The 14087-nt window shown below is 41.7% G+C and overlaps 1 protein-coding gene across 3 annotated transcripts in view; it reads right to left on the minus strand.

Moving 5' to 3' along the window:
* The window catches only part of mier3a (mesoderm induction early response 1, family member 3 a), a 45301-nt gene extending 40664 nt beyond the window's left edge, over positions 1 to 4637 (minus strand). For 2 of the 3 annotated variants that reach the window (XM_031802447.1, XM_031802445.1), the window contains exons 1-2: positions 4531 to 4636; positions 19 to 43 (exon numbers count right to left, since the gene is read on the minus strand). In XM_031802447.1, the coding sequence (XP_031658307.1) occupies positions 19 to 43; positions 4531 to 4539 (34 nt within the window). In that variant the 5' untranslated portion in view covers positions 4540 to 4636. Of the gene's footprint in view, positions 1 to 18; positions 44 to 4530 lie in introns of all 3 variants that reach the window. The other variant, XM_031802446.1, reaches the window with a different exon arrangement.
* Between the last annotated feature and the right edge of the window lie 9450 nt (positions 4638 to 14087).

Here is a 14087-nt window from a genome sequence, read left to right on the forward strand (position 1 = left end):
AACATGTAGAGAACTTACCTGGGCTTGTACTTCCAAAGGAAGCCTAAAAAAATAAAAAGAGATAGTAGGGGGTGAGATTTGGAATAACGTTAGCTAGTTAGGCTACATCTAGTAAACATGGAAGACAAGGTATCTGTAGAGTTCAAAAGGTAATCCATACTTGAAAGAATTGTTTTTTAAAAAGTGTGAAAGTGCAAGGTGCTAAAAATAAAGTTTTTTTAAAAAGAACAAAGCATACATGTCAGCCTTATGCATTCACCAGTGCTGTAACAATGCACCGCATAATCAATTAACAAAGCATACATGTCAGCCTTATGCATTCATCAGTGCTGTAACAATGCACCGCATAATCAATTAACAAAGCATACCGACTTCAGGCACTTCAATAACATGGTTTGCGTGTTCAACACCGCAATAGTAGACTATGTCAATCTCGACAAACAGAAAAGACATCCCCCCTATTAGAGCTAGCCCCATCTTGGTAGACAGATTTGAGTCGCCGCAAATATCTGATTTGCGCCAGTCTCAGTGGACTAATCCATTGCGGAGGCTGTGGGGATGGTACAGTCCATCACTAAGACATGTGCTACTGAAATGTATATGATTATATTATGTCAGAACAACGGTGCAACTAGGGTTGCAAAATCCCTGCAACTTCCTATAAATTCCCTGGTTTTCCAGAAATTCCAGTTGGAGGTGTGCTGGAGTCATTATAGAATAAAACAGGAAATCCAGAATCCTCCAACCAGGTGCAACACTAATAAAAATTATATTTTATGACCAATGCGATTTCACCCGCATTGGATAGCAGTCGCTGTCTGCAATTCTGAAATGGCACCTTTTCCTCGACCATGTTGATGTGCAAAACAGCAAAGTTAACCAGCATATTGGTGTTGAGAACAATGTGGCGAAGGCAGCAGCAGAGTGAGAATAGAAAACAGCGCTTGCCTTAATTGGCTAAGAAATGCGAGAAAACAAAACCCCAACTTAAGTTTGTAATCAACAGCCTAACTTACATACATACATACATGAATGAATAGTTTATGTATGTATGGCAAATTCGCCACTGGCGCCCTGTACTCTTCACAGATGAAAGCAGGTTTACACTGAGCACATGTGACAGTCTGGAGACGCCGTGGAGAACGTTCTGCTGCCTGCAACATCCTCCAGCATGACCGGTTTGTCGGTGGGTCAGTCATGGTGTGGGGTGGCATTTCTTTGGGGAGCCGCACAGCCCTCCATGTGCTCGCCAGAGGTAGCCTGACTGCCATTGGGTACCGAGATGAGATCCTCAGACCCCTTGTGAGACCATATGCTGGTGCGGTTGGCCCTGGGTTCCTCCTAATGCAAGACGATGCTAGACCTCATGTGGCTGGAGTGTGTCAGCAGTTCCTGCAAGAAGAAGGCATTGATGCTATGGACTGGCCCGCCCGTTCCCTAGACCTGAATCCAATTGAGCACATCTGGGACATCATGTCTCGCTCCATCCACCAACACCATGTTGCACCACAGACTGTCCAGGAGTTGGCGGATGCTTTAGTCCAGGTATGGGAGGAGATCCCTCAGGAGACCATCCGCCACCTCATCAGGAGCATGCCCAGGCGTTGTAGGGAGGTCATACAGGCACGTGGAGGCCACACACACTACCGAGCCTCATTTTGACTTGTTTTAAGGACATTACGTCAAAGTTGGATCAGCCTGTAGTGTGGTTTTCCACTTTAATTTTGAGTGTCACTCCAAATCCAGACCTCCATGGGTTGATACATTTGATTTCCATTGATAATTTGTGTGATTTTGTTGTCAGCACATTCAACTATGTAAAGAAAAAAGTATTTAATAAGAATATTTCATTCATTCAGATCTAGGATGTGTTATTGATATATATATGTATGTTTTAACTTTATTGAACTAGGCAAGTCAGTTAAGAACAAATTCTTATTTACAAACCTAGACCACACTGCCCTATTGGACTCCGAATCACAGCCAGATGCGATTCAGCCTGGATTCGAACCAGGGACTGTAGTGTCGCCTCTTGAACTGAGATGCAGTGCCTTAGACCGCTGCGCCACTCGGGAGCCCACAACCAGTGACAATGTCGTTACCTTTTAATAGTTTGGTTGTATAAAAAGGTTGGCTGGAGACCTGTGTAATGTCAAGTCACTTTGAGGATGCTGAAATTATATTTCCTATGAATGTGAGCAGGCCTTCAAGAGACTTTTGAAGTAGCCTAATCAGATTAAAACATTGTGAATGGTTGTGTTGATGCCACATACAGGGTAAATATAAAAATGTACTTTTTGGTCCACCAGCCAATGTGGGAGATAGATTTTTAAATCTACCACCCACTCAATTTTTTTTACCAGACAATTTTTTTTTTTCACCAACAAAACACAAAAAAAATGAGCATGCTTTGTAATGTTCCTAAAAACAAATGTATTACTAGTAAGAAGTAATGTAGTAAATTGTTAACATTTATTGTTAACACAAGTCATGTTAGTGCCTGTGAGATTGAGACTGACTAGTAGACGCATTGTCTTCTCTTCTCTAGCAGTTGAAACGCAAACATAGAAAAACAACCTAGTGTGTGAACAAAACAATGTAAATTGACAAGGAACAATGACAATGTCTCACTTCAGTAGACTTTTGTTTCAAGGAAATTAGACCAACTTTTAAGCCTGTGTGCAGCACTTCTAAAAATGTATCTATCACTCAGCACTTCACAAGCGCAGTCCCCAGCCAGGCAGTGTTGCAGCACCAGGTGGAATAGGCTATTTGGGATTCATAGTGGACTTTGTGCGATTCATTTACCAACTATGAAACAAAATGGCAGAAATAGTTTGAAAACTACTGCAGCATTTATTTTACGATAAATGTGAATAGAAAGTATGTTCACAAATCCGAGTTACCTGCTCACACTGTGGAGCACTGACCACCCGCCAAAGTGGCTGGTGAAATACACATTTTACCCGCCAATGCCAAAATCTATCCGCATTTGGCAAGTGTTAAATTTTAGGCCCTGGCCACATAAAAAGGTAATACATATTAAAAGTAAAATATTTAGGTTATATTGAAGTGTAGGTCCTAGGTGTGCGAAAAACAGCCTCTCGGAGAGGATGCAGAGTGTGTACTACTAAGCTTTCCTGAATAACTGGGCCTGCCGGGAGCATATGTGGCCACATTATTATAGGATGATATGGGAGAATGATGATCTGCAACAGAGAGTATACAGTATCAGAAGCAAAAATATAGCCAGACTGGCCTGCTACTCTTTCTAGACCTTATAAACTGTCGTGAGTAGACCCACAACTGAGCCAAATCGATTGAAACATTCAAATCACAGGGCTTTTGTGCAGTTACTCAAATTACATTTTCACTGCAACCTTGAGTAAAATGCGGTACTCGCTTGAAAAAACAATGCAATTTTTCGTTGCATTGTTGTAGGCTAGTCTAGGTAGGATACTTGCATTGCCCCTAAAGATCAATAGGGGAACTTTTTGAGCTGTGTGTCATGTCTTCACTGTTCTTTCATGCTCAATGATGCACCTGGCCTTTCCGCTGCCTATCAGCTATTCCAATTTTTTTGTTGTGGATTTCTATTACAATTGATGCAGCTTTGAATGTTTTTATTGTGTGTGGTATGATCGCGAGTTAGCCTATTGCGGATCTGGACAAATTATCCCCCTACCACTATTGTCACTGAACGGTGGACAGAGTGCAGGATCGACCGTCAGACCATAGTGACCTGTGATATAGCGAAAGTTAACCGTGGATAAGGGATGTACCAAAACACCTTCAAAAATTTGATAAGGAAATGTGACTAGCATGGAAGAAATTATAAAGTAAAACCGAATACCGTGAGGGGGGCACTACCCTCCCCTGTGCCTAATAAATAAATAAAAATAACACAACCCTCTCCAGAGCAAAAAATAATAGATTGCACCCCCAGTAAATTGCATGAAATCTAAATCTATGTGCCTTCAGCAGTAACCACAATCTTGTAGCTAGCTAGTTAGCTCGTGTTATGCTCCCAGAAACGATAGCTTGTGTGTTAAGGAAAACTATGGCCCAACGCTGGATTCTCGAGAGCTAACGCGTTAACGTTAAAGCCACTTAATGTAGCCACTTAATGTAACGAAATGCAATGCCACGGAGCACAGTTACCGAAAAAACGTTTGAATAATCTCAGTTGATATTGTAGAAAAATCTAATTTCACTGGATTTATCGGTACGAAACATTCTAGCTGTCCAGGTAACGTAGCTAGCTTGCAAAGTATGCCCGATGCGAACCCCTGCCATGGACCTAACGTTAGCGAACTGTTAGCTAGCTAGGCTACAACCACAGATAGGAGGGTTAGTTATAAATACATTTGATTTTTTTTTTTAATGCTAAATGACAATACTGAAAATCGGCAATTCAGATTAAAACCTTAAAGACCACTGTCGATAGTGACACCGTTGACTTAACACAATCTATCTGAAAAATACATCTTTCAAATAGCTAAGATGCTTCTGCCCGGTTTTCTTACTCACCTCCGCCATATTTGTACATTTAATTCACAACGAAGATTGTCCTTTATGTTGACAAGATATTCAAGTGACCACTCTAACAATGGTAATACATGTCCTCAAAGATGGAAGGCAGGCGAGATCAGGTGGGAGTCGACCATTCTAGCCAATGAGAGGATAGATACGCGTGTGAACAACAGGCCATTGAGATAAATAGAGGGCTCATCTTTCCATCTCCTTTTTAAAGTAGTCAATTTTTCTTTTTCATTGGCTGATTGCTCCCAACTCATAGGAATCCCCACCCAGTTTACTATTTTAAAATGGTGGAAGCCCTCATTGACAATGTCCATGCTAATATAGGTTACATCCATGATGAGTCCTCTATCAATCTCTATGACAACAGGCGCAACTCATTTTTGGTTATGGGACAAGATTTTTGTTTTTTGGCACAGCTGTACAAGTGGATAGTTCAGATGGTAGCGTTAGGGCAATTGATAACGGTGATAAAACCAGTGATGATCAGCTAATTACACATGTTATAAATATGAGGAACAGGAGTAAGAGAAATCATAATTAGGGTGATGGAGGGATGAATACCAGCGAGTAGACCTGTAAAGTGCAGGACCACTCTAGAGAAAGAGGTTGGAGTAGAACGTTAGAAAGTTATGGTAGTGTCCCCAGAACCAGCTAGTAAATACTTCCATCCTTTGCGTTTGACAAAAGCAATTAGGAAAGAGAGTGGGGTGATTAATGATGCCAAAACGCTGGGTTATGGGAAGGTTGTGGTAATATCCTCAAATTGAGCAGGAGAACGTTTTGAAATGTAACTCACTAAATGGGGGTTGGGTGAAATGTCACATTCCAGGTGCTATGTCTAAACTGAAAGGAGTAATTGCTGGGGTGCCATTGGAAATTACTATGGAATACGTTTTTTATTTTTTATTTAACCTTTATTTAAATAGGCAAGTCATTTAAGAACAAATTGTTATTTACAATGACGGTCTAGGCTAAACACTCTCCTAACCCGGACGATGCTGGACCAATTGTGGGCTGCCCTATGGGACTCCCGAGCACAGCCGGTTGTGATACAGCCCGGGATAGAACCGGGTCTGTAGTGACGCCTCTAGCACTGAGATGCAGTGCTTTAGACTGCTGCACCACTCGGGAGGCCCTTAAGTTAAGGCTTCCCTGAAAAGAGGAAAAGTTATTGAGCAAAAAGGATGAAAAGCAAAAAGTAGGGTAGGGTGCAGCTAGGATAAATCAGTTATCATGTTAGAGAGTATGTGCCACCTACACTTCGGTGCTTTAAGTGTGCATGGATGGGGCATGTTGCTAATGTGTGCAAAGGTAAGATGAGATGTGCAAAGTATAGCGGGGATCACGAGCATGGGAAATGTGGGCCTGATGCTAAAGTTACTCTTGTAACTGTGACAGAGAACATAGTGAGGATGTGAAGTACAACAGAAAACCATGGAAGCGCAGAGGTACAAAATTACAAACAATGTATCCAATGCTAAGGCTGTTCGGAAAGTGAATAACAAACCTAGCATTGAAAATACTCCAGATGCAACATATCGGCAGATAGTGGCCGCTCCAAGGAGGCAGGTAGAACCTCTCCAATTGTTAATGTGATATGTGAGCATAAATACTTGATTATAGATAAAACCATGGCGGTAGATTGTGGTAATAGACTTCTTGGCCTTCATCTGTAGGGCAATCAATATGACTGCTCCACATACGAGCAGGACTGCACAAATAAAATAAGTAGTGAAGGCAGCCAAAGATTTCTGGGTATTTCTGAAGTTACGATAAATATTATAAATTGAAATTGAAATGATGATCAGAATAATAAATATTATTATGGTGGTCCTTGTTCAATGGAACACTAGGAGTTTGATAGCCAAGGACAAGAATAAGAAGTTTATACATGATTTTGTTGTTTTACCGGATGTGGTGTGTATACAAGAAACATGGCTTAAACCTCAGTTGGATTATATTATACCTGGGTTTATCTCTGTGAGAAGTGATAGAATGGAGGGTTTGGGTGGTGGGTGCGCTACATTTATCAAAGAAGGTGTAGGACATAAAATTCTGTTCTTCTATGGGAAGGGAAACAACTGGGGGATGTGTTGAAAGGAAAGACAGTACAGATACCTTTGTTAGCAGAGTAAGATGTTATGGCTGTTTCAAATAGAAAAAGCAGACGCGCCAGGAAGAGCTTTTGCAGCAGGGCATTTGACAATCTAGTGATGAATGTAAAAGACATCAAGAAGAAAAGCTAAGAATACGTGAAGATGTATAGCATAAGAACTGTGACTCTGGAGAATGACTGGATGCTGAATTCACCATGTTTAGAGGGATGTGGTTGCACTGCTCCAGGTGAGGATCGATTATTCTACATTATGTTTAAACATCTGCCCACAGAAGATTTGGGAAAGATTTTAAATTTAACTAAATATGGAGGAAAGGAGTGCTACCATCAGGATGTTAAACGTGCTGTGGTGTTGCATTTTGTGAAGCCTGGTAAAGATTCATCCAGCGAGAATTAAAAGTACGTATCTCAGAGCATCGTAGCACCATTAGGTGCAAAAACTTGACTTGCCCAGTTGCGGCCCACTTTTGGAGGCAAACCACTCGATTTCGTCTCTGCGTTATATTGGCATCGAACATGTCACCCTCCCTAGGAGAGGGGGTGACCTTGATAATTTATTGTTAATACGAGAGGCTGCCTGGATCTTTAACTTAAGACCCTTGCTCCCTTCGGGTCTCAACGTAGACTTTGATCTGAAGCCATTCTTGTGATTATTGTGACTTTGCCATTGTAATTGTTTGTAAGCTTGTGTAGCCTAAAATGAATCTATGATTGTATGCTATCCATTTGTTGTTTGTATGCCATTTTAATATTTGAGAATTAACCAATGATATTAGGACACCTGTGTGTCTTTTGACACTATGTAAACAAGTCATTCTGCAGTGTTTGTGATTATACCCTGATGAAGACAGCTTGGCTGTCGAAACGTTGGTAATTACATTTTTGCATCTGAGCGCCTAGAGTGTGCGACTCTCTTATATTTTCAAGTTTTCTACTCCGCCAGCCAGCACCTCGCCTAAATAAGTGTGCGTTTCTTTTTCTTCTAGAAAGATCCATCCATTCCTACTAGTTGTAGACCTATTGCACTTACATCAAATCTCTGTAAACTAATGGAAAGTTGTTTGTAGGCAGATTGATGTATTATCTGGAACCTAGGGTTCTATTAAGTCCATACCAGAGTGGATTCAGAAAAGGAAGGACTACCCTTGATTAATTAGTTAAAGTTAGTACTGAGGTGACCAAAGCTTTGGCAATGATGGAAGTGATGTTAATAGTATATTTTGACATTGAAAAAGCATATGATACAATGTGGCGGAAAGGTCTACTAATGGAATGGAATGGAATGGGTATTCTTTGCTTTGCTTTTGGTTATGTTTCACATGTGTTTTTGACTGTGGGTTCTATTGCTAGCGGGGTTAGAGGTGGCTAGTTGAGCTCTGGCATGCTGCTTTTTTAACCGTTTGTGTGAATTTATCTGACATTTTATTGGATCTAAATCGCTGTCAGGCACCTGCCCACTGCCTCCTCTCTGTTCCTCCTGTTTAGCGCTCTGTCCTGGATTACTATGGTTTGTCCCTCCCTGTTTTTCCTCCTACCAAATACTCCCACCTTGATCTTGGCCACCTGAATAATAACTAATCGGCTCTCCTCTGATGTCCTTATCCCTGGCTGCTCATCGGGCATGGTGGCTCATGTCGAAACTGGTCTGTCAACTATACTGCTGGTAGCAGCATTAACTCTAACTTACTTTTGCTTGGCGATATGAATATTCATGTAGATGGATTAAACTCAAAACTTGCCTCAGATTTCTTTCCTGTTCTGGACTGTTTCAATATTACCCAACATGTCCATTTTCCCACTCAGGTCAAGGGACAAATATATATGATCGCGTCTGCTCTGTTGGCGTCTACCTAACTCATATTTCCCATTCCCTGTTCCCACTGTCTGACCACAAGATCCTGTATGAGGGAAGAGATTTCTCTCTTCCCTCATACTCCCCACAACACGGACAAACGCCTCATCTCTTTCCACAACATCAAAGCTGTTGACTCCCTCCAACTCTCCAATACCATCTGCTCTGCCCTGTCCCTTGACCACGCCCCCAACTCACCTGATGATCTAGCTGCCCAATTCAATACTGCTCTGTCTCCCTCAACTCGCTGAACCCCTTCCAAATGGAACCTGTCTCCACCTCCACCTCCCCCTGGTTTACCCCTGAGCTCCGTGCCAAACTGACCACCGCCTGGAGCGCCTGAGCAGGAAGTCTGGGCTCACTGTCCATGCGGAGGCCTACAAAGTCCACCTTACCTACAGAGATGGCCTCAGTGCTGCCAGGTCCACCTACTTCTCCAACATCATTAACAGCTCCAATAAGAACTCCTGGACTATGTTCTTCACTGTCAGAAAACTGCTTTAGCCCCGTGACAACTTCTTTACTCCCTCCACTGAACTCGGTTTTTCAAGGACAAGACCAACAAAATGAACTCATCACTGACTGATTAATCCCCCTAGCCCTGTCAACCTCCCAACCGTCACCCCTGAAACCCGGCTCTCCAAATTCGCCCCCCACTGACTCTCCCTATATCTCAAAACTCATTCAAGACTTGCTCCGTGGATCCTCTCCCCACTGTTCTCGTCAAAGCGTGCCTGCCTGCTCTCTGTCCATATATGACACGCATCATCAACCTCTCCTTTCCCCACGAAACTGTCACCTCCAACTACAAAACAGCTGCAGTCACCCCCATCTTAAAGAAGCCCGGACTGGATACCGCCATCCTCAACTACCACCCCATCTCCAACCTTCCTTGCCAAGACTCTGGAACATACTGTTGCCTCCCAATTATAAACCCACCTGCTAATCAACAACCTGTTCGAGCACCTCCAGTCTGGTTTCCGCCTCCTTCACAGTACTGAATCTGCACTCCTCAAAGTTGTCATTGACCTCCTCATCCTGATTCTCATTGACCTCAGTGCCACTTTGACACAGTGAGCCATCAGATCCGCCTCACCAGGCTTGAGGTTCTGGGTGGAAAGGGTACCACACTCCATACCTCACAAACCGGACTCACTACATCTCCCTAAATGGCCACACATCAGACTCAGCTGCAGTTAGACAGGGTGTCCCCCAGGGCTCTTTTCTGGGTCCCTTACTCTTCATCATCTACATCCTCCCCGTTGGTCAGATCCTCCGTCACTTCAACCTCGACTTCCACTGCTATGCCGATGACACCCAGATCTACCTCAGCACCAAATCCCTCCTCAACCCACATCGAATCCTGTCTCTCTGGAATAACAACATCGATGCAGCAAAATTTCCTCAAGCTCAAATGTGATAAAATAAAACTCCTCATTTGCACCAAATCTACCTTCACCATAACTGTCAACATCACCATTGACGACACCACTGTTTCTTCCTCCCTCCATGCTCGTAACCTTGGCGTCATCCTGGACTCCACCCTCTCCTTTGACCACCACATAAGACAGACTGTCAAACCTCGTTCTTCCACCTCTGCAACATTGCCAAAGTCAGGTCCTCCCTCTCCCAACCTTCTGCTGAAATCCTTATACATGCATTCATCTCCTTCCATCTTGACTACTGCAACTACTCTCCGGCATCAACTCAAGCTCCCTTCATAAGCTCCTGTATGGCTCAAAACTGCAGCACGACTCTTCACCGACATGAAGTTCTCGAAGCACATCACCCCTGTCTTCCTTGAACTCCACTGGCTCCCTATCTTCCAATTTGTTGATTACAAAATCTTCCTTCTGACCGACAAAGCCCTTCCACCAGACACTACTCTTTTCAACATACAGAGCACCACCTAACCCAATCCCTTACCCTACTCCTAACCCTAAACTGGGTTCGTATCCTAACCCAAACCCTACCCTCCCCATACACTGATACATCACACTCTTTTTCCCTTCCTTGAGCCCACCCCTCTCTTTGGTCCTAGCGGTTAAGAGCATTGGGCCAGTAACCGAAAGGTCGCTGGTTCAAATCCCTGAGCTGGCAAAATGGAAAAATCTGCCATTCTGCCCTTGAGCTAAGTAGTTAACCCACAACAACAACTGCTCCCTGGGCGCTGATGACATGGACGTCGATTAAGGCAGCCCCTCGCACCTCTCTGATTCAGAGGGAGTTGGGTTAAATGCTGAGGAGTAGCTTTCGTCTGGCTACACTACCATAAAGGCCTGTTTGGTGGAGTGCTGCAGAGATGGTTGTCCTTCTGGAAGGTTCTCCCATCTCCACAGAGGAGCTTTGTCAGAGAGACCATCGAATTCTTGGTCACCTCCCTGACCAAAGCACTTCTCCCCCGATTGCTCAGTTTGGTTGGGTGGTGTCATGACGTGCCCTGGCGGAAGGATCATAGTCCCCCTCTCTCTCTCTCCACAGTTTATGACAGTCGTAAATACTCTGCTTCTGGGTATGTAGTATTGAGATTGGAATGTGTGAAGGTGGGACACAGAGACTTGGCCAAACTCCTTGGCCAAACTTCTCAAAATTTGAGAATGTGGGAATGGTCCGTGAACACTTAAGGGACCGTCATGACGAGTATGTTTCATTTGGTGATCTCATGAAGGACAGGAAACACCAAACTATATCTCTTAAAGTGTACATTTCCCAAATGTCAGGCTGTAATCTAAATATTGTGAAACGTATGTGATTAAACATTAAACTATTTGTGAAAAGATGTAGTGTGATGTTAACCTTCAAAATGAAAGTATGGATTTTCATATAAAGATTAACTAGTCAGTGGCCACAACCCCGTGAGCCCAGACATCACATTAGGCGTCATAGAATCGCCCCTTTTTCCACAGAGTATAAAACCCACTTCCTACAAAATCTACATTAAGTCAGAGAACGCCGGGGTTGGAATGGCTACAAATCTATAGGCCACGTAGACAATACAGCTGTAGTTTTGGCTACACGGCTGGAAATGGTTAAATTGAGACTATCGATCACTACAGAATAAGAGCAAATGTTAGACATATAATTACTAGCAGTTAGAAATGACCTAAGTCTAGAATGAGAATACCGACAACTGCCGAAACATCTATTCTATGCGACGACCATGGGTACACTTGACGTATCCATTATGAACACAACCAGAGACTTTGTGATTGACTCTCCAGCAGACGGACCAGATTCCCACAGAGAAGACAACAATGACATACGGACGTAAATATATACATTGCAATTATGTGTGGCCGTTCATGTGCAAAGGATTAGCATTTCAATTATTATAATTATCCACTGTATGTAGTGAATCCATTTTGTCTTTCCCGCTCTCTCTCAGTCCCCACCCCTTTCCTTTGTCTACCAAGCCGTCATATCGGCTTAGCCCACTAGGGACTTTTCTATCATCGTTAGTAACCAATATGCATTTCTGTGATTATTTAGTTAGTAAATAAATAATTAAGCCAATTTGTATATTGCTGATTCATTATGGAACCTAGGGTTCGTGCAGACATTCAGCAATGAGAACTGATGAGGTAATTGTAATTTATTAATAGAAGAATAATCGTGTTATGCTCTGTAAATCTCAACATTTTCCGTGGTGTCCCCGACTTCCTAGTTAACGTTTACATGATTAGTTTAAATCACATAATAATTAAACCTAGAGAACTGATTTGATATCAATAAGTCTTCACACTTAATGATAGTCCAGACACGACAGCGGCCAACTCTAGAAAGTCTTGGTGGTTCTTAACTTCTTCCATTTAACAATGATGGAGGCCACTGTGTTCTTGGGGACCTTCAATGCTGCAGAAATGTTTTGGTGCCCTTCCCCAGATCTGTGCCTCGACACAATCCTGTCTCGGAGCTCTATGGACAATTCCTTCGATCTCATGGCTTGGATTTTGCTCTGACATACACTGTCAACTGTTAGAACTTATATAGACAGGTGTGTGCCTTTCCAAGTAATGTCCAATCAATTGAATTTACCACAGGTGGACTCCAATCAAGCTGTAGAAACAAAGGATGATGAATGGAAACAGGATGCACCTGAACTCAATTTCAAGTCTCATAGCAAAGGGTCTGAATACTTGTGAAAATAAGAGATGTTTATTTTTAATACATTTGCACACAAAAAAACTAAACCTGTTTTCGCTTTTCATTGTGGGGTAGTGTGTAGATTGATGAGTGAAAAAATCTTTTATCAATTTTAGAATAAGCCTGTAACATAAAACGTGGAAAGGGAAGGGGTCTGAATACTTTCTGAATGCACATGCAATTACAAAATGTCTTGTTCCAATTGTAACTAACATGTTCTGTAATTACACATTTGAGGTCTCCTGTGTAGCACCATGTTAACAATGCATCCTAATATGTAACCTTGTTACATGTAACTACATAAGTCTCTACTACCAAAATAAGCTAGGCTAGGACTCTGTCAGCTTTGGTAACAATGCACACCATATCATTAACTACAGCTTCAGTGAATTAAATGTAAGAGCAATGTATTTACAATAGATATACATGTAACTATAATGTATCTACCCAGGAGCAAGCAACTTCATGTAAAGTGAAACACAATGGTATAGCTTTTGTAAATACTATGTATTGGGGTTTATTTCCCAGGCTTCAAAGGTGTAATGTAAGTGAAATGTTGTTCAAAATAATATAATGTCATGAGCAAGCAGCTTCAAATAAAGTGAAACATAGTAGGGTAAAACTTATTACATTTGGGAAAATACACTTCAAGGTAGAAAAAAATGTATTTACAGCAACTAAGTGTAATTACATATTTCACAGGATCTCAAAATGTCAGTTATTACAATGTAATAAAAAGTATTGTAATTACAATGTTTCTACACAAGCAACTAAATGTAAAGTAAAACACATCATGAATGACTCATGTAGTTAGTTATATGTTACAACTTAGGCAGACACGCAATATAATAGGTCTAGTTGTGATCACCGGGAATCTCTCAAATCTAGGAAAAATGTTGTTACAGCACATTTGAAGTGTAATTACTATATACTTTCAATATTATTAAACATTTTGCAGGGTATATCAAAATGTGTTTTTACAATGTACATTTTAAAGAAAAGTATCATAAATGCAATGTTTCTACACAGGAACAAGCAACTTAATGTAAAGTGAAACACATTTTATTTCCTCTTGTAATTAATATCTAGTTATTATGTTACGTGTTTTTGATTGTAGTAGGCGAAGTTCGGTAATACACTTTGGGTGTTGGTGCATAGTCTGTTGATCGGACAGTGATATGTTAGGAAGCAATGGAATCCATTGTCTCCTGTTTCATGTGATAAACATTTTTACATGGAGTGACCCAAAAAACACTGATAGCAACAAAGCCTGCTTATAACCCTGTCAAAAGAATGAAACATTAATTTGCTGTAGGATTGTAGTTCCAAAGACAATCTGAATTGATTGATATAAATTCAAAGTTGAGATTGTTGTTTTTTGGCTAAAAAGAGCTTACATGGGTTGTGTGCATTTAAAGGGCCGGTATTAAATTA

This window comes from Oncorhynchus kisutch, linkage group LG23 (assembly GCF_002021735.2).
Source record: "Oncorhynchus kisutch isolate 150728-3 linkage group LG23, Okis_V2, whole genome shotgun sequence".
Classification (NCBI taxonomy): Eukaryota; Metazoa; Chordata; class Actinopteri; order Salmoniformes; family Salmonidae; genus Oncorhynchus; species Oncorhynchus kisutch.